At 32.4% G+C, this 21,142-nt stretch overlaps 1 protein-coding gene across 3 annotated transcripts in view; it reads right to left on the minus strand.

The window, feature by feature from the left end:
* Nucleotides 1–21,142, minus strand: part of Hmt-1 (ABC transporter ATP-binding protein/permease Hmt-1) — a 45,031-nt gene that overhangs the window by 12,088 nt on the left and 11,801 nt on the right. For all 3 annotated transcript variants that reach the window (XM_067124703.1, XM_067124702.1, XM_067124704.1), the window contains 6 exons: nt 6,070–6,265; nt 5,329–5,501; nt 4,871–5,001; nt 3,497–3,603; nt 2,255–2,430; nt 275–556 (listed from right to left, as the gene is read on the minus strand). In XM_067124703.1, coding sequence (XP_066980804.1) covers nt 275–556; nt 2,255–2,430; nt 3,497–3,603; nt 4,871–5,001; nt 5,329–5,501; nt 6,070–6,265 — 1,065 coding nt within the window. The remainder of the gene's footprint in view (nt 1–274; nt 557–2,254; nt 2,431–3,496; nt 3,604–4,870; nt 5,002–5,328; nt 5,502–6,069; nt 6,266–21,142) is intronic.

The following is a 21,142-nucleotide window of genomic DNA, read 5'->3' on the forward strand; positions in this document are numbered from 1 at the left end:
GTTAAAACAATACTGTTCAGTGCTAACTTATCACAGACCATTGCTTATAATATATTTACAGTACACTAGTAAAATATTTAAAGGATGAAATGGACAGCAAAATACTCAGAATCTTTAATTCAAAAAAAAGCCTCTGACATAGTAAAGGTCACCACTGGATCTTTGAAATGTACCATGTAAAATTTTCCATTACCATGTACATCAAAATTAAAATAATATTACATCATTATTATTATATACCAATGAGTTTCAGAGTTCTCATGCACAGACCTACCTTATCCAATATTTCTTCTTTTTCTTCCAATAAATCAAACATGTTCTCCATGTCTACAAAGTTCTGCTGAATCATACGGTAGTATGTGCCAAACCAATTTAAGGGTGTATATAACTGCATGATATAAGTAGCAAAGAGCACATAGTCTCCCACAGTAAGACCCTTGCCATTGGCCACCATCCAAGCTGCCAGCATAGAACCTGCTAACAAACCTCCATTGATGACAATATTCTGAATGGTGTTCAGGAAGCACAATGATGCATTAGAATTCCATTCTTCACGCTGTAAAAGATAAAATATAAATTCAAGATTTAACATTAGTTATAACAGCAAATGATTTAAAAAAAAAAAATTGCACGCCTAACAAGGCAGCTACAATAAAAATCATGGACTCTACTCCCATTTAAAAACTAACATGTTAGTTGCTTACTTTTAACAAGATTTTAATAAAATATTTCACTTTCAGTCTATAATTCATGATAAACTGACATATTCTAAATTCCAACTCATCATGTCACTTTCATATATCAATACAATTCAATTAAAATTTTTAAAATAGTTTTTATGTATAAAAACTTATTAGTTTTTGCTGATGTTTGATCACCATTCTTGGTAGTGAGAATATTGAATTAATTACAAGTAATGATACGGCTAATAGGCATAAAATATGCAGAAATTAATAGCTTTGTATCTATGAAACAATATCTGCTTCAAGAATTTTTTTCACATTCGTACAAACACACTACATTTTACTAATACCAAACTGACTCCTGACCTCTTTAGCTATGTAACCCAAATATGGATTTAGGCTAGTATTCAAGCACACTGTATGTGGTCTAAAGGCTCTCTGACGTATTCCTTTGTTCCTAACTTTGTTTCTGTCTTAAACTTTTCGTTCATTCCCTCTGGCTCTTCCTGTTTAAGCTCTCCAACTTCTTTCACCTTTCTACAATTTTCTGTTTTCTTTTAGTACATGTCCTAGCAAGCAATGTAGTTTGAGTCTGCGAGTGTAACTCTTAGACTCAGTACACTAAACCCTAATTAAGAAATATACCATAACAATCTGATGCCAAGGGAGGGTATGGACTAATGTGCCAGTACCAGAAAGTTGTCATTAAATGATAATTAACTAAACAACTGTATGCAGTGCTAGTCAACATTAGGTGACCAACTACTAAAGGACTGTTTGCTAATCAATTGTTCCTCCTTGGAGCAAACCTCAGAATGACTTAAACATTACATTTCTCTAACAAGGCGATCTTGACAGCCTCTGATCTGATTTAATGCCTTTGATTCCTTAGATGCTTGTACCAAATATATATAAAAAAAATAAAAGCTAAAGCTAGTCGAAAAGCCTGTAATCTTCCTAAAAAATAAAAAAATAATTAGTCCTCATGATTATTGGTAATAAGAGAGAACATCATCTTCCCTGGCACAAATGAATTACACCTGAGTAAATGTAATGTACAATTTCTCCTTTTCTTTTGTGAAAAAAGATGGAATGATTATGAAAAGATGATAATGAATAAATTAGGGCAATCCTCTGAATACAAAAAGTAAGGAAATTTATGAGTGTTTACCATAGAGACACATGAAGAAGCGAATACATGTTGCTTGACACAGTCCTAAATGTGCATGAGTGAACCTATATGCATGCACTTACCTGGTTACTGATGCCTTCTTCACAAAGACTAATATGTTTCTGAGGGAAATTCCTCAACCACTAATATAAGCAATAACATATATACATCAAAAATCTTAAAATTTTTTTATAGTTGTTCACTCAAGAAAGTACTTTAATTTCTAGTAAATAAAAAAGAATTATATGAATATCCTGAAGCTTTTGCACCCTACAAATTAACAAGACAAAACTTTCCTGTCACTAACTAGAGGTAAAAAAAAAAAGTAAAAAACACACATAACAAATTATGTATTCAATAAATAAAACAGATATTACAAAGCAAAACATCTATAACAGACCTGATATTCTAGTACTGATTCTCTATATCTGTTGACCTCATATTCCTCAGCACCATAATACTTGACTGTTTCAAAATTCAAGAGGGAATCTACACCCCTTGTTCTCTGTTCATTGTCTGCTAAGTTCATCTTTCGACGAAACTTGGTTCTCCATTCGGTCAACCCAATGGTAAAACCTGAAATACAGAGTAAAACTAAAGTCTCCGATAAAAAGAAGAAATTTGAAAATTAAAAACATGGTTATTATACAAAAATTTTAAAACATTTTTTTTTCCATGGCTAAATATCTATTTTTTCACATTTCATTCCTGAAAGTAAACAATTTGTACTACTCGGCCTCTATAATAGTCTAAAAAATTCTTGAACAACATTCTCAGATTAATATTTCCCAACAGCATGGGAATGTTCAAACTTACCACTTACATATGCCATTTGATCCTTCAATGAACAAAAACATTAGTTCTTTTGCCAACAAATGAAGAGTGGGAGAAGGGCAATTCAGTAAATGAAGAGGTCTATATGTACAAAACATGAACGCTACGTCAACATATTTTACATAAGCTGAACTGCCATTAAGGAGGGAGGTGGCAATATCAACAGCTTTTCATCTACTTATCTGCTTGGAGGTCTATTAGTGTGACAGTACATTCCTTTAACTTAAATAATTTATTGTACCCTCCCATAATCAATCAAGCAATCAGACTCTCTCAACTTCTCCTGCCCTCAAGAGGAACATTGAGTACAAGACCATCTTAAATGCATACAGAGATGCATGTCTACCTTTGCTAACTTTATCTGTGAGATATCAGTCACAAGGGGATAGGGCTGTTCATCCCTATTCTACTCACAAGAGACAAAATTTGTTCTAGTTATGAGTTTCTACATCTTTTCTGAATGATCTGTTGTTCTCCGCTTGTTGAAGCATCATGAAGTACAACCTATTATCTTGTTCTCAAGATTTCCCTACTCACAGCACCCCATGAGATGATCTTGAACACTTAGGTTCTGATCTATTCTGTCTTAAAGTGCTCCACCAGCCCCAGTAGACCTTTGCAGTGAGAAAGATCAATTGCCCTTCACCCCTAGCAAGCTCTTCTTTCAGTAAACATCACTGGTTGTTGGCAATAGCTCTGAATAGTCTAATTTCTCAGCCTTTGGCAGATAAGAGCATATGTGAAATATTAGGGTTTGTATTTGTGTAAAAATGCACTATACTTCCAAGAACAAATAAGTGAAACTTACCTAAATAAATTGCCATAGTAACAAATACAATGATGCCAAACCAATAGTTGAAAGCAGTGGTAAAATACACAATGGCAACTATGATATCAATCACAGTTGGTGCAATGCTGAAAGAAAAGTGCTGTATCAGTATAAGAGACAAATTCAACACTACAGATTACAAACAGTCAACCTTGAAATGAAGTACAAATAAAAGATTGCTAATCACAACATACATAAGGAAAAAATAAACAAATTAGGTAATAAGGTTACATACAATGCATATGCATGTTATCCTTTTATAATAAAAACAGTTTGCAAGTTCAAACTTAACAAAGAGTAATATTAATGTACACATACACTGGCAAAAACACATCATCCTGCTTTCCAGAAAAGCTCCCCACATTCATAGATAACTGTTTAAAATAACAATAACTATGAATAAAATCCTGGGTTAATATCTGGATCCTTTGCTACCACAAAATCTAATTAACTCTTAATTGGCCCATAGCCCACCAATAGCTTTTTGAAACATCTTCCCACAAAAAATTCCTTATCACTAAACAGATTCACAACAAAATCTAATGAATTCCTTCTCAGATCATAGCTCATCCATCTAAAATATTGCACTGAAATCCAATAAAAATACTGTAGTGAGACTTATCAATATTTAGATCCATATTTATCTTCACCCCTTCCCAGATCAATGATTTAAACTAGATTTTAATTTTAGGGCATTTACCATTACTGTAGTTACTAAAGTAGTAATAAATAATACAAGACTCATGAAGTTAAATATATTTTTATTTTATTAATTTTATGTTAAAATGTACCCCTAAATATATCCATCTGCATTAAAACAAGTTAACTTGGGATCTGCAAAGATATTCAGTAGTAAAATGAGAAAAAATATAAAAGGAAAAGGAAACATTGTTTAAAACAATGTTCAAACCCTACTTAAGAAACATTGTAATAATTCAAGGAAACAAATGTAATGTAAAAAAAAAAAAATTGCAGCAATATGCAAAAAAACATCTCTTTTCATTGTTGAATAAAGCTATTGTTTCTAAGTATTGCCCAATGACCTCAAAACATGCAGGCTACAGCTCATAAACCAGCCAGAATTCAGTCAGACAGTATGTGAATTAGTATGCGCATGCACACACATACACTACTACTAAATGGTGCCTATAATAACGATGAAAATAGCCTCTCAAACTGTAGGTCAAGTCTCCCCAATAGGCCACTTCAATCATCAAACTAACTGCTACTTCCTAACAATTCAGATTCTCTCCCTCCTGACTGGCAAGATAAAGCTTTTGTGGACACTTGATACATACCTCATAAGAACATATGATAATAAATATAAAAAACAAATTATTATACAATACTTACTTAAATACAATGTAAGAGAGTAAGGAATTAATTGAATTGGTGCCACGGTCCATCACGCGTAATACTTCTCCAGTCTTGCGTCCCAAGTGCCATCTCAAGGAGAGATTATGGAGATGGGAAAAAAGCTGAAGCTGCAATGTGAAAATATAGGAACAATTTAAACCCAAAACATAAAACAAAAGCTTGTATTATAATGCCAAGTCATATTACTGTAATGTTAACAGTATGTACCACATCTAAATAGCATGAACAATCAAATCTTTCCACAGGAACTCTATCATTTACCATTCCTAATAAGTATACTGTATTTTGAAAACTAATTTTAATGACAGCATGGCACTCAGTATTCTTGAGTGAATGTATAATATTGTATGACGAGTAACTGTATTATATTATAAAATTATTAACAGGGTACTCTAATTACCAATCAAGATCTTGAAAGAAATTGACTACAGCACCTGTACTTCTCGACTAGTATACTGCTGCACTGATATCCAGAGGAGAGTGCGCGCATTATTGAGTAGACCCATTCCTCCAGTACCCCCTCCCTGTAGGAACTTGAGAGCACTGTAAATGAGGACATAGTCCCAACAAAAATATGGGGTGCCCCCACTTCCTCCAAGGCCATCAACTGAAAGTAAAATGTGTAAAATTACAGAGTGCAAGTACCATATTTAAAAATGACAGAGGAAAATAAATCTAGAAAATGGATAAATAATCTCAAAAAGTTGTAATGAAAATGAGCCAACAATGAAAATAATCATGCTAGTACAAGTACTGTACTGCCCAGATAAGAATTACTTTTGTTCTTTTGCCCAATATCCATCAGATTATGGGTATACATCTAGTCCCAGAAGCTTTCAATTTTGTTAAAAAGTCTTGACTGACTAACAGGATGGAGCTACAAAGCGTATACAGTAATGAAACAGTACATACTTCCAGTGTACACTGTACAGTACACAACTAAGAGCATTATAAAGAATAATAACTGGCTTGTTTTTAATATACTGTACTTTAAATCACATTCTCAATGATTTTTCCTTAAATCTAATGTACAGTAATTTTATCTTGTATGCAACAGCATTAAAATAAAAAAAATATACTTCAGCCTGATGTACAATGGCACACTGCATATCTACAGTGTACAGTAACTGTATAATATTTGACAAAAATATTAAAATTTAATTGTAGTTGCTTACCTATCAACTTGTAGTAAATAGGGACAAATAAATTTGCAGCTCTGCCTATGAGTAACAGTATAATGCAAAAGATGACATTCAATTGCAGGACAAAGCTTTTCTTTGGCCAGATGAAGGGCATTAGCACACGCAACTTTTTCCATACATTGCGCCATGTTGACCCTCCACTGTTGCTGCGATTTTCTGATTGTGCATTCTGTAAGTATGAGAAGCAATAATTAGAAATAATGTACATTTCTAATTTGCAAATGCCCATTAATAAATAAATAAAGATTTCATTACCAGAATGAGTGATTAAATACACTACAATTACGTACCTGGATATGGATAAAATATTTTGAAACACAAATGATTTACCCATAACTAATCAGTCATGTGCATAGCTTTTTCTCAACACAGCACATAAAATCATTTCTTTCTAAATTCAAAAGTTGTATTTTTCAACAATAATGTCCAAGCATCTCAAGTGAAATCACATAACATTAAATTATATCTAATTATTTAAAAAATAATCATAGCCATGATGCTCTAATATGGCTTCACCAAGATGAAAAGAATTATAACAATGAATTACTCCAGTTAGGTGCCTTTCAAACTTGAAAGATATCATACACTAGAAGCCCTTAATTTGAGTGAAAGGGTAAATGGTTTGAATTACAGATGGAAACCAGATAAAATTCCTTCAAAGGTCTACTTCAGCTAGTATTTGAGAAACTCACTCTCTTCCTGTTTGCTATACGTACAGGTATTACTAAACCCATTCATGGGCAATCACTTAGTGACTATATGGTCCTCAGATAAAAAAAAATGTTCTTTCTCAAAAGCTACCTTTAGAGAGATCTTGTCATTAACGATGACTGTAAACTATACATGGCAACTAATCTAAGACTTTGTCTAAACCACTAATCTAGATACCTATTATCACTGCTTCTATCAAAGAACACCATGCTGAAATACAAGGTCTGAATCTGTGTACTGTAATGCCAAATAATTTTCCCTGCTAGAACCACACACAAGAATACACAAAAACTATATACAGTACTGTATTCTATCAAAGAACACCATGCTGAAATATAAAGTCTGAATCTGTGGAATGCCAAATAATTTTCCCTGCTAGAACCACAAACAAGAATACACAAAAACTATATACTACATCAAAGTTACAAATCAAAATACTGCAATTTTTAAACAATAATTGCAAGTATGTTAAAAATCAAACTGATTATATTCCCTTTATGTCAGATGACACAATTACAATTGTTTCTTGAGAAGCTGGCTGAGAAGCCTCTCTTACATGAAACACAAACCATACATACCCATTCACCAACAGGCATAAGAATGATAACAATTGGAAATTATCATTCAAAATCTACAAACAAGCTTCCCCAAAACAGAATGCCCAAATATACAAAAAATAGAAAAATAGACTGAAGAGGATATCAAATAAAAACGACAAATAAAAATATGAATGAACAAATATTATGAATGAACAGGTATTATAAGGCCTATGCCTACTGGAGGGATGTCTCTTCCATCTTCAAATGCCATAGACTTTGTTATGAATGAACTCAAGTCTAAGTTTGCTGCTTCTGACTGAGCATTTGTGAAAGTATACTGCAGTGGTAACTCAGTGGTATTGTCAGTGTTTGTACTCTAAGGCCATGAGTGGTTTTCCCTGGCACATAAGCCTACTGTTCTTGTGTGGGCACATAAATGTCTCCAAGTTGAGTTCAGTGGAGAGGGAACTCAGGTACTGATCATATGATCACATGTGCAAGTGTTAGGTTTCTATGCAATGACATGTCCCTTGCATTTGCCTATCGTTAAAAACCTTTAAACCTTTAATAGACTTTTAATCTACAAAGACATATAGGTGTGACCATTCAAAACATGATCAAATTTAATTAGGAAAGTATTTAGCTGTCCAAAAATGTAAACCAGCATACTGACCTCAGAAAACCAAGTTTAACATTTCATTGGTCACATTTCTCAATCCATCTTGTTACACTGTAATACATGATAGCCATCTTTGAAAGACATGATAGAACACCCAAAGTATTACTTTACAGACTGAGCATTTGTTAATGTCTCCATCCTAAACTTACAACTACGGGAAGAATCATTCTATGTAATAGTTACATCAACTCATTTCAACTGAACTGATAAGAGTTTGGAAATTACTACACATTTTCAGTTCCAAGCTGTCCTCATATAACTAAACTCTTAGATTTTATAATTCTACAATTTAAGTTACAGTATTTAAGTATGGTGGAAGGAAGAAAATCAGTGTGTAGAACTTGGAATGAAAAGAAAACTTCAGAAGACTCCACATGCACTAGATACTAAAGATGACTGGACTAATATGTACAAAAGAGCAACAGGGAGAGGGCAGGTCTGAGTGACAATGGTCATACTGAGGCCTGAGAACCAAAGGAAAGAATTGGAGAGGAAACAAAAGTGAGGCATGACCCTGTATGAAGGAATGAGTCTGACTCTTGTAAAAACAATGTTATAGGGTATAGTTTAACTGAAGGGTAAGAAAACTGCCAAACTGCACAAAATGAGGATGTCTGACTTCTACAGGATAAATTTCATATGCAGTGGCAAGATGGGTGTTCTCTGGGCACCTGAAAGGAACAAGGCAACCTTCTGCTTGAATTCAAAAGAGCTCTGGCCAAATTAATAACGACAATACACACGGTGTGAAACCACCTTAAGGCAGGGAGGGTAAAACAGCATTGACAAGTCACCATACTACTCAAGGTAGATCTTTTAAAGTTTGAATTGTGGCTACACCTTGATAAAACTGTTGTGACACCCAGTTATCAGGCTGAATGTTTATGTTGCTGTATCGTGATTTCCAGATACCTCTACCATGCTTATCAATTTCTTTATCACAGAGCAATGGTAATGGGGTCAACTTCACAGTTTCACTTTTCTTTTACTTGAGATTTGAAATATGAAGATTAATGTCTTATGGGATACAATTTCACACTTTCATTAGAACACCAAGACTTTTATGTACTGTATTTTACCTTTTATATATAAATATGTTTATGGTCAAACACAGATATCTTGTTGGGTTTGCCAGTTATACACTAAGTCTTGCCTTCTACAAAGCATTTTTACATGCTATTCATAAAGATATTTTTGCTTTCAAACACAGATATCTTCCTAGTTTTTAACCTCACGACAAATATCTAATCATTCCTTATATATATATAGCATTGCAACATATATTCACTGGATATTTTATATATATATATATATATATCTATCCTAGTTTTATAACCTATACAATATATCTAATTATTATATATTATATATATATATATATTATATATACTGTTTATATCTACAAAGTACATACATATTCATATCTGTAAATACTGCACACCAATGTACTGTACACAAACAAACATACACAAGTGCAAGATGCACTAATTCACTATAAAATGTCTATAGAAGTCTATCTCAAACAACATTTCCCCAAGGGAAGAAAACTGAAAAAGAGTCAAAAATAGGACCTACCATGCCATAAGTTCGAGGGTCATAGTTCATCGGTCTCCCACCTCGGCCTCCTCCACCACCTCCGCCTCTCATTCTTTTAGAAGTCTTTTCACAAAAAGTCCTTCTATACTAAAAAATACTGTCACTTTCTACCATCTATAAATAATCTGCCATCTATGCATAGGTCTTGACAATGTCTTTGAAATATTTGAGTTTTTAAACAACATGAATTTCTCCATAAACTAAGCCCGTTAGTAAGCTATCTTTCTTTTTAGTATGTGTCTGCAACAAGATAAATTAAATCTTAAATACTTTATGATCAAGGTGAGATATGCAATATTAATTGTCTTATTAAAAGGGATTATTTTACATTACATACCATAAATGGTAATTAGTGACAAAGAGGTGACATTCCGATTGAATAAAAATCATCTCATTACAATGATGTCACCAAAGAAGCTACATTTTGACCTATTACAGAAATAACTCATGTCTCGTTAGGATAATAACAGTAATGGTCAAAACAAAGTAATTAATTTCTGATCGAAAACAAGGAAAAAAACCATGTCCTATTAAGATGATAACACCAATGGTGCTAGATGACTCAGCAGGTATTGCAATACAGCACAAGCCACTACTCTTGATCATAAAATACCCATTTACACCAGAAACAGAAAATACCCATACCTTACAAGAATTTTCATTGCTGGTCACTGATTACAAATGTGAAATTCTTATGGTACAAATCATGTAAGCTGTATTATATGATACTGAGCCTATAAACACAAAATTCGCCTTTGTAAAAAAAGCACTGAAGCTACTGGCATGTGTTAAAGTATACTAAAGCTATACATTACTCATCACTGATTAGAAATACAGTATAATAATGAAATTCATAGATTGTTTCATAAAACAAACTACTGCATTCAAATTATATGAAACACTTGACAAATTCTACTATATCAAGAAAATCCTTATCTGACTGGGTTTAAATTAAAATACAGTATCTTAAGATAAGGAGTACTTAGATAATCACTATGAATACGTGCATTTTCTTGGTTTTACTTCTATGGAAAGTACAGTAATACTGAACATCATTAAAATATTACCAAAGGAGGATTAACTGAGGTAAATCGTCTGTAATTAGCAAATACAGAGGACAATATTTTCACATGTAAAATTCACACGTTCTGAGTAGAAATCTACTTCAACTCAAATACCCAATACCCAAAAAACGATGAATGAATTCCTATTAAGAATTTAAGGGAACTGTGTCACCTACAAAGGATAAAATTAGTTAGAAGGAAAAAAAGCATTGCTGTAAAACTGTGTTCACCATATACGAGTGATTAAGAAAGAACGAAAAAACCACTATCTAACCCAGCTGGAAGGTTTTAAAGTCATTCTTTGTGGCATGGTAAATAATTGAATAATTTGGCCTGACAAGGAACGTCAGTATCTTCAAATTACTTGACTTTCACAAGTAAACTGAAGGTCAAGATCTGAAACCAAAATTAAGGAATCTTGTGGAGTTTTTAATCTGGAAACGGTCTTTTCGTGTATTTTTGCTTTTTAAAAAAGGCTGAAATGAGAGAATTCAACACATGCAAAATGAGAGAATTCAATACATACAAAATAAGTATATCGGTACACTTAAAAAAGATAACATGATCAAGTACAACGAAAGTAAGCCTAGGATAATTCAGCACAATCATTCAGCTGATAAAACATCTGTAGTACTTTTCAAGTAACTACTGCCTCCCCAACTACAAGAGACTAGGAGTTACTATTTCTGTTAATGAAGAAACTGGCTGGATGAGAAGCCAAATGTCCTAGTCAATTAAACGGCTGAAGGAATAAAGATAAAAAAATGAAATGTCAAAAAAGAAAGAAATGTGTTGATTAACACCCAAAGGAGGAGAGATAAGATGCTTGGTGTAGTGTGTACTGAATAAAAGGATTGGGATAGTGTGAGTGGGACGGTTTCATCAATCTATACATTTCCATAACTACACTTCTTTGGAATGTATTTCTAGTGTCATCAGATGAATCGATGCTCATTTTATCATAAGTAAGAGTGTCTAATACCGACTCTCACTTCTAAATTTAAAAAAAGTAAAATAAAACTTATCCAAGTGTCATAACATGCTTTCTCTGTTAAGATGCGAAAGAATCTCCTTTTCTTTAAAGAAAATGGCGACCTAAGACTGCAAAATTTTCAATACCCGTACTAAAAAAATGTGATATATTTAAATATTAAATGTACGGAGTATTTGAGATAAACCATACTGATAAATACCAAACTATTTTTTAATTATATGATATAGCAATTTCAGTTACAATTATGGCAACAAAGTTATTTCTAAGACAAAAAAAGGCCTTTAATTTTTCCAAAAGAAAGGTTAAAGTAAACAAACTCAAATCGTGATAGCATTATGTAAAAAAGTTAAAAGTAACTCCTCTGGGTTCATTTAAAGACGAAACATAAAAAGGTTGAAAGTAAAAACTCAATGTTTACAAAACAAAGCCCGTAAAAGTGATCATCATTATTAAACGTCACACCTCCATCAGCACAAACACAGTGGAAAGGTCATTCTACACTTCACGAACGCATTGTATGATCACACGCGGGAGACAAACGAACACACAGCGCAAAGTACACCAACACACAACAACGTCGAAAAAGTAACTGACCCATGTATGAGTTGACATGCCATGCCCAGTGTGAGATTACCCAGAAACATGAGATGCAGTATTCGTTACACAACAGTCCCTACACAGTACGGTGCACACAACTTTAACTGCTCTCTTTAATTGTCAGGATCGGACAATTACCGAATAGCGTTTATTATGTCAAGTGGGTCAACATCACTACTCATAAAACTGAACTTGAAATGGCGATCGATATATATATATATATATATATATATATATATATATATATATATATATATATACTATATATATATACATGAATTATAGTTTATAATATATATATATATATATATATATATATATGAATAATAGTTATATATATATATATATATATATATATATATATATATATATATATATATATATATATATATATATATATATATATATATATATATATATATATATATATATATATATATATATATATATATGGCAATGTTTCAAAGCTTCGGGGAACTGGCCAAGGTTGTTGAGTCACTGCATCTACGATTTTCAATAACCTTAGTACTTCAACACTGTATTACGAGTCTCGAGAATCTTCTTCTTTTTCTTTTAACACTGCTTTATTCCCATTTTGTATGGGGTAAGCTCCTTCTTTTGAAGGAATTTGGCTTTGGGGTAGACAGTCAATTTATTCATTTTCTCAAGAAACTTTGATTTCGATATCATTTCTGTGTGATATTTTTTTTAAAGAAATGCGTTATTTAATTTCTGCTTCAAAGACTTTTGTGTTTCCCTTCAAATTTTGTTGCAATGAATAACTTATGATTTTTTTCACTCAACAAGGGTACGATCTCGTTTGACAAAAATTGTATTTTATAATACGGACACAAACAAAATGTAGACAATCGACGCGTGAGCAGACGATCAGTACAGTAATAGAAACAAATGTAACTGGCTGAAATCTTTCGACGATGACATTATTATGCCTTTTATATTCTTTCTTTCTTTCTTCCTATTTCATGGCGGGCAATGACTCCGTTTAGTACTCACTGGCAACGCTGTTACCAAGAGATGCTGCTTCGTTATCTCAGAAACAGTCTCGAGTCAATGACTCTTAAATGAAACACTAACTGCCCATAAGATGATTACACAAATGTCACTTGACGTACTTTTTGACTAGCTACTTTTTGTTTTGTAATAAATGTATGACTCAACCCAGTTAATAAACACATGGCAAATACTGCTGATATATAATATAATAATGATACTTCTTTCCTTTACAATAACAAGTCTCACTCGAGACTAACTCACACTTTCAATGTATAATCTTGACAACAATAAGTATGATTCCACAGTGGACATTCTGAATGTGTATCTAATCTCCTTGGTGCTAATACAAGTGAAACATTCACAAACGTTAGTGAATGCGCCGGCAATTATTGCTAGACAGTATATACAGGCCATTTCACAGCCTTTTAAATTATGAGTCAGAGAACATAAAACACTGTCACACACACACACACAAAAAAGAAATTATGCCAGGAGCTAATACAATGGCGATCCCTAAAACATACTGCGATTCACCAGTGTTCGACTTATTTATGGGACTATCCCAACATTAGGCTACATGCTTTGTTCACATCATAACTTACGGTGTTACTTTAATTACTAAATGAGAATAATATAATCAATAATTTCTGGAAATGAATGATAGTTTAATTCTTCGTGAATTTTTAAACAATATTTTTATATTTAAAAAACGAGTGGAAATTAATTAATGGGAGTTTTAACCACACATGGAAACCAACGAATTTTGACAACCATAATGTCTAGATAAACCGTCCACGAAAACTAAATAATAGTTCAGTCTGGCTCCAAGGGCAAAAGCCAAACTACCCCAAAACTGTGGAAGTATTATCTCTTAGTGTTACAGTTCAAAAATACAATTTCAACAACGGCAATCAATACAGACACAAAACCTAAACAAAAAATAATTATATACAGCCTAGCGAACAGACAGTTAAATTGAAGTTTTGGTCCTGACTGTGAAGTGCTTGCAAAATGTAATGCTGAGTTGTGTGTGTGTGTGTGTGTGTGTGTTTTAGTGTGCATACACACACACACACACACACACACACACACACACACACACACACATATATATATATATATATATATATATATATATATATATATATATATATATATATATATATATATATATATATATATATATATATATATATATATATATATTTTATATATATATATATATATATATATATATATGTATATATATATTTTGTGCATGTCCATTTTATATATATATATATATATATATATATATATATTGTGTGTGTTTGTGTGAGAGAGAGAGAGAGAGAGGGAGAGAGAGAGAGAGAATCACTACTGTTATGATTACTATGATTTATAATGATTTTAAAACTACATCACATAAATCCTCCTTTTCATGATTTCCTTAACATTTTGGTTGCCTCTCCAACATAAGAACCTGGTATCCAAAAGCAAAGATAAAAAAGAAATTTTAGACTGGAGCCAATGGACTTTATCTTAGGTTTGCAAGAGTCAAATTCAAACACAACTACTTTACCGCAGTTACATTTACCAAGTTTTACCTTTAAGAATCAACCGCCTCCAGTCTCCCACCTCAACCATTAACATAATTGCTCTACATTCCTCTAATGTGCTCTTTCCACTGTCTCCTCTGGCCATCTGTGACCCACTTTATTCATCCATTACCTAGCATCTACATATATTCTTTTTCTGATTTCTTGCAACTCAGCAACCATTAAGATATTAAGTGGCTACCCAGGTTTTACACAAACCTTGTCTCAGACCAAATTTTTACTTCAAACTAGTCATCTACTTATCCTAGAAGCATTTTTCCTTCTTGTAAAGGTTTAATCACTCTCAGTAATTACCTTCTACAGCATAATACTTGACCTCCACACCCTCTTTAAATCTACACTACTTTTTCACTTTAGGTCCTTCTGTCACCCTCCTTCTTTAAAAAATATCTTTACTGTTCTTTTGCAATCTTTCTGTCATCTGTCATATTTTCTAAATTAAAATCCTGTTATACACCATTCCCGGTATACAAAGTAATGTTATGCCTTTGTAATTCTTACCTGGTTGCCTTCATTTTCATTTTTACATGGAGGAAACACTAATCCTCTTTCCCATTCTTCAAACTTTTTCCTCTTAGAACCATACTTAACACAAATAAGTTAAACCTCTCAACTACACTTTCACCACTGTAACACAGTAAATACTGGTGAGAAATACAATATCACAATTTCTTAACAATAATCCGGACTGCCAAGATTTTGATCTTGTACACAAACTTGTTAAAAATGTTTGTTTTATTTTTCTTTACAAAGGTAATAATAGTCAAAACCATTCTTGGGCGATACCTGTTTGTTCATCTTTCAATTGGGATTGTACACTATGACTTTTATTGTTAGCATCTTGATAATCAGTGCTTGCTACTCATCTTCTAGAGGATCTCCATCCATAATCTGGTTTGCCATCATGTCACACTATAAGTACCAAGTACCAGATGTCTTTTATTCCTTGGAGTTGCAAAACTTTGGGACAGTCTCCCCAACAGTATTTTGGATGGTGATGCTATTGGATTTAAGAGGTTGTAAGACTGCTCTGAAATGCCAAGCACTATTTCCAAATCTTTTTTTTTTTTTTTTCTCAGCAAATATTTATGTATGCTTACTTTTTTTGCTGATTTCTCGGTATCAGTTTTTATCTATTTATTTTCATCTGTATATTACACAACTTTTCTCTGCAATGTTCTTGGTGATTTAATAAGTTAAATGCCTTTTTGGATTATTCCATGTAAATTTGTACTGTACAGTACTATTGTTTAATAATAATAACAACAAAATCTGCTACAATTCTCTTGACTAAATGTATTAAAAACTATATGTATGCATAAAACCAAATATCTCTGAATTTCTTACCATGTGACTGCAAGATGAACAAAGTGTAATGCTTTCACTTCAAAAAAAAAAAAAAAATACCTTTTACATGCAAATCAAGTAAATTAACAATGTATTGAGCAGTACATCAAATACTGTAACTAGTATGCTGTGCACTGTACTTAGAGCTTTCAACACAAGAAAAAATGACCACACAAACTTTACACTTAATAATGAAAATACAAAAGATAGCATTGAGACTGTACACGTTCTTTATGAGGTAGACAACAGATGCCAAATGACCGAATGAAGCGCGCAAATGGTGGAGAACAATAAGTCACTTGCCCTGGAGACAAAGGACCCATACTCACAGATTCAAGCAAGAAAGTATTGGTTGCATACATCAGTTTATTATCCAATAACTCTACCATACTCAGAAGATTTTTCCACTAAATACAAATGGTTGCCTGCTTCGACTCATTCATTCCACCATCCAATAACTGTAGTGTTCTCAGTGGAGTATTACATTAAATACAGGATTTCATTATTATTTTTACCAGACTTGGATGCATCCGCTAAGTACCAAAATCTGTTAATTTGACAATCTCTGAGTTAAGGTGCCACTATATTCATCACTATAAAAAGAAAACCTTTTCCATACATGCAATATTTCAAATCACTATACGTACAGACTTTTTTTATGGAAAAGGATGAAGTGATTTGGAATAGGGTAAGACTGTCACCTAACTTTCACTCTGGCCATGCAAACCTAAGAATATGGATAGTAAGTCAGAAGGCTCGTCCTGGTAGCAGAGAAAACTTATCACACAGAGCAGTCTCAGTCATAAAATATCCGTAAGTAAAATATTCACCTCCAATTCACACCTGCTTTACAAGCATTATGTGCAAGTAAAATGAGAAACGTGTCTATTGTACAGACTTGTTACCTTAATTAAGCATGACTGAAAACTTTAATGTCAACAAATTATATAAGTAATTATGAAGTAATGTTTCAATACTGACATATATAAACTCTAACTCTAACTTTTTAATTGCAAAAATATGCCTACAGAAAAGAATGGTGATAACAAATGTAATGTGAATCAATTGCTATTTCATATAAGTGGTCTGTAAACCACAGGTTTTAAAGTAGTCCGGACTAATGCCCTAGAATATTATTTCACTGGATACTTTTCCAAAAATTTTTGACCCATTATCATTATATCATTGTTTTGTTTTAAAATTAAATTCCATTTCACACTAATATGCATAGTACTTATACTTTAATGACCCAACACACACTACATGTCCTGTGGGTTAATTCCCCTAGAAATTGCAAGCAAGCTTTCGCCAAAGTTTTTCAATTAAGCACATAAAAATTTCTTGCTGAGTTTTGCATTCATATTATCTGAAAGCCATGATGACTGCATGAAATGGCCAATGCTGCCACATATGTTGAGCACCACAAAACTTAAAACTATTGGGTATGCAAATCACAAAAATGAAAAATACAACATATTTATTCTAAACACTTTACAAATAGCTACACTTTACAGATTAGGACAACCTAGCTAGTCTTGAAATGAACAAAAGAGTCAAGTCAGACTTATATCAGACAATGGAACAATAACCTTTATTTGCTATGCCAGTGGTTAAGAAAAGTATTGGCCAGCAAGGGGTTGGCGCAGTTTGCTGAATAAAGGAACACAATATTACAACGGCAAATTTGTCAGCTAAATATACAGCAGTTCCTCAGGTAATTATATCTCATGTGATGAGGATTCCCTTTGGTGAATGAAATTGTTGTAATTCTTTCACATGAAATTAACTAAAGTGGAACATAACCTCTAATATCTTTTATGTACATGAGATTTAATCTTTATTCAATAACCCCAACACATATCAAGCCTGTAAGCGAAAAGAAGAAAACTATGCCAAATGTAATGCAGTCATATTCTAATTCAAATTTACCCAATTCATAAAAAAGAAAAAATGGAAATAATTTATTTTATGTTTCCAACATGACAAAAACTAAAAAAAAAATTCAATAAACATATTAATTTCACTTTTAAAGAAACCCACTTAAAAAGCACCAGACTACATCAGTAGTCATTATTTTCATAATTAAGTATAACTACTGGAGTCTGAAATAATCAATGACTCATATCTGCTCAAAATAATGTCTGCACGACAAAAATGAAATACCTCTGAGGCTACCTCAAACACATGTAATGAATGTCATGACGAGATATAATTTCTAACAGTGTAATGAAATATTTATTTTACCATTAAGGGAAAATAAAACTTTGGTCATGAAATACTTAGGAAGTAACTGAGAGAGAGAGAGAGAGAGAGAGAGAGAGAGAGAGAGAGAGAGAGAGAGAGAGAGAGAGAGAGAGAGAGAGAGAGAGAGAGAGAGAGAGAGATATTTAAGGAAACAGTACAGTATCAGGATTAACTATGTACCTAAGCACAAATTTGAAGGAAAATGCGACAATTATTTGAGTAAGCAATTGTTCGAATGTAATCTTTCAATAAACCTACAATATTCATGTCATATATTTGTCTTTTTCAGGAATTCAAAATATCTAATCAGTGCCTCAACATTCCACATCGTTTTGTAAAGTGATTAGTCATGATTCTTCCTGTTGTAAATCATCTATCATTTGAAAACTCTCAACTATATTTCATACTCTAGCAAAACCTCCACAACAACAAATGAGAACATGACAGAGCTATGTGTGGATGTGTATACGATAATGCATTAAATGCTATGACTATCTGAACTTTCTTTCAAAGTAATTTTTATTAGACTGAATGACCGGGAACAGTTTATTACTTTTGCTAACTAAAAAAACTCAAGAAATAGGAGTTTTAATTTTATTGTTTTACCTGCAATGTATTCTAACTTCTTTTAGATTCTCTAAGAACTCTTAATACATTTTCAACATCAACATTATATGTAAAAGGGAAATTCCAGTAGTTTTATCTTGGATAATCAGATTATAACTTCTGATCAAAATAACTACTGTACAGTACTGTGTTATTCTTGTTACAAGAAACTACTACCTGTACTTTTACTAGTTTTACTTGGAGCACAATCCTACCATAAACCTCAGGAAATGCTGTATAGTGTAGTAGAGTGTGTTAAAGAGACACTGTTTACTTACTGTTACGGTACATGGTGGTATCTAAGAACTACATTTCCACACTGTATCAGATAAGACAAGACACAATCTATGTCGAGTAACACATGAATCTATGGGTTAACATTTAGCTACATAACACAATGTCATATATCTAATCTACAGTACAGTACTTAGATACAACACTTAGCAATATTATAATGGAAACATAATTAACTACTAAACACATCAATTAGAGACTGCAATTAATTAGGCATGCAGAGAGAAAGAAAAATAAAATGTGCACATAAAGTACAAAGGTAATGCAAGGTTATTGGAAACAAACAGTAAAAAAAAAAAAATTAAGAGAAAAAATTAGAAAGTGCAGGACCCATTGCAACCAAAAGCACAGGCTCCCGGCATTGGGGGTTGCAGAACACAGACGATGCTTGCAAGCGACTTCCTGGTGTTCTCTAATCATCCCCACCAATACTAGTCTGCAACAGTAGACTGGATAAGAGGTATCTATTCTATGAAAATTTCACTATTATTGAAAAAAAAAAAAAAAAACTACAGCAGATTAATTTTAAAAAATGACAAGCTACATCAAGTCAATGCTAAAGAGTTCATTTCAGTGAAAGACAGCAACTTGTGGAAAACTAAAAAAAAATAAAATATTGTGCTTGCTTATTGTCACTAATTAATTTATGACTTGCAATTCTTTTAACTTCCTTTTTGGCGTGTCCATCTTATCTTTTATGTTAATGTTACTTTAAAGCAAATGACAAAAAACAGGTATGTACTGTACTTATCAAAATAGTATACTGTACTGTATAAGAGCTCTTCCAAAGCCCTGACCTGCAACCAATTAAAAGTTTACCCATTCTTTTTTTTTTAATGTAAAACTCACAAAGCAAGCTATTCAATACTGTACTACCCATAAATTAGCACCTTATCTAGCTGGGTGAGAGAGATTCTCATTCCCATGTTTATTTAGGTAAATCCAAATCCTGTACACCTTTCTTAAAATGTGCAAACTACATTTAAATCAATGTTTTACTGATAAATACCCTTGTTTATATTTTCAAAATTATAAAAGTAAACTCCAAAAGAAAAAGACATATTACCAACATTTTTAAATTCATGTCCAATTGTAATAAGTAAAAAGTAAGTACTGCAAATAAAAAAAAAAAATCTGGAAATGTTAAGATACAGATACAAACTATGGCATTACACTTCTTAGTTAAGGAACAATGCAAAAACATTCGATTCACTTCCTTCTTTCTTGATTTTATCTTGAACAGTTTTGTAATTTGATTTATCTTTTATTTCAGTTCATAATTAATTAAATGCTGTACTGGAAAATTTATATATAATTCACTTTACTACTTTTGCTATTACTGTAGTTACATGACAGTACACACAAAAATAGTTTCAATATATGCATATTCAATTCTACTTTTCAAATGAAGTTCCATTTCCCAGTTTTCAGATAATGGCAGACTATCATGTTGATGCTTGTTATGCTCATTCATAGCATTTTGGTTTGTTCCTTGAGAATGCATGCTTTCTATATAGTGCATAATAAACTAGGGCCATAATAATAGTAATACTGTGATAGAGAGGCATTCCTCTTTAAGAGCAGTTATTAAAAACCATTTTTGGTTCAACAGCATCCAATTTACAATCTTTCTATTAATTTTATATCTCATTATCAGGTAAATGGCATAAAAAATTCCAAGGGTCATGGAATGATCCTTTGCTAATGCTTTTTTATATTCAAATGTTTTGACATATCTCCAGAGAGTAAAATAAGGAATGAAT

The sequence above is a fragment of the Macrobrachium rosenbergii genome, chromosome 22, assembly GCF_040412425.1.
Source record: "Macrobrachium rosenbergii isolate ZJJX-2024 chromosome 22, ASM4041242v1, whole genome shotgun sequence".
Classification (NCBI taxonomy): Eukaryota; Metazoa; Arthropoda; class Malacostraca; order Decapoda; family Palaemonidae; genus Macrobrachium; species Macrobrachium rosenbergii.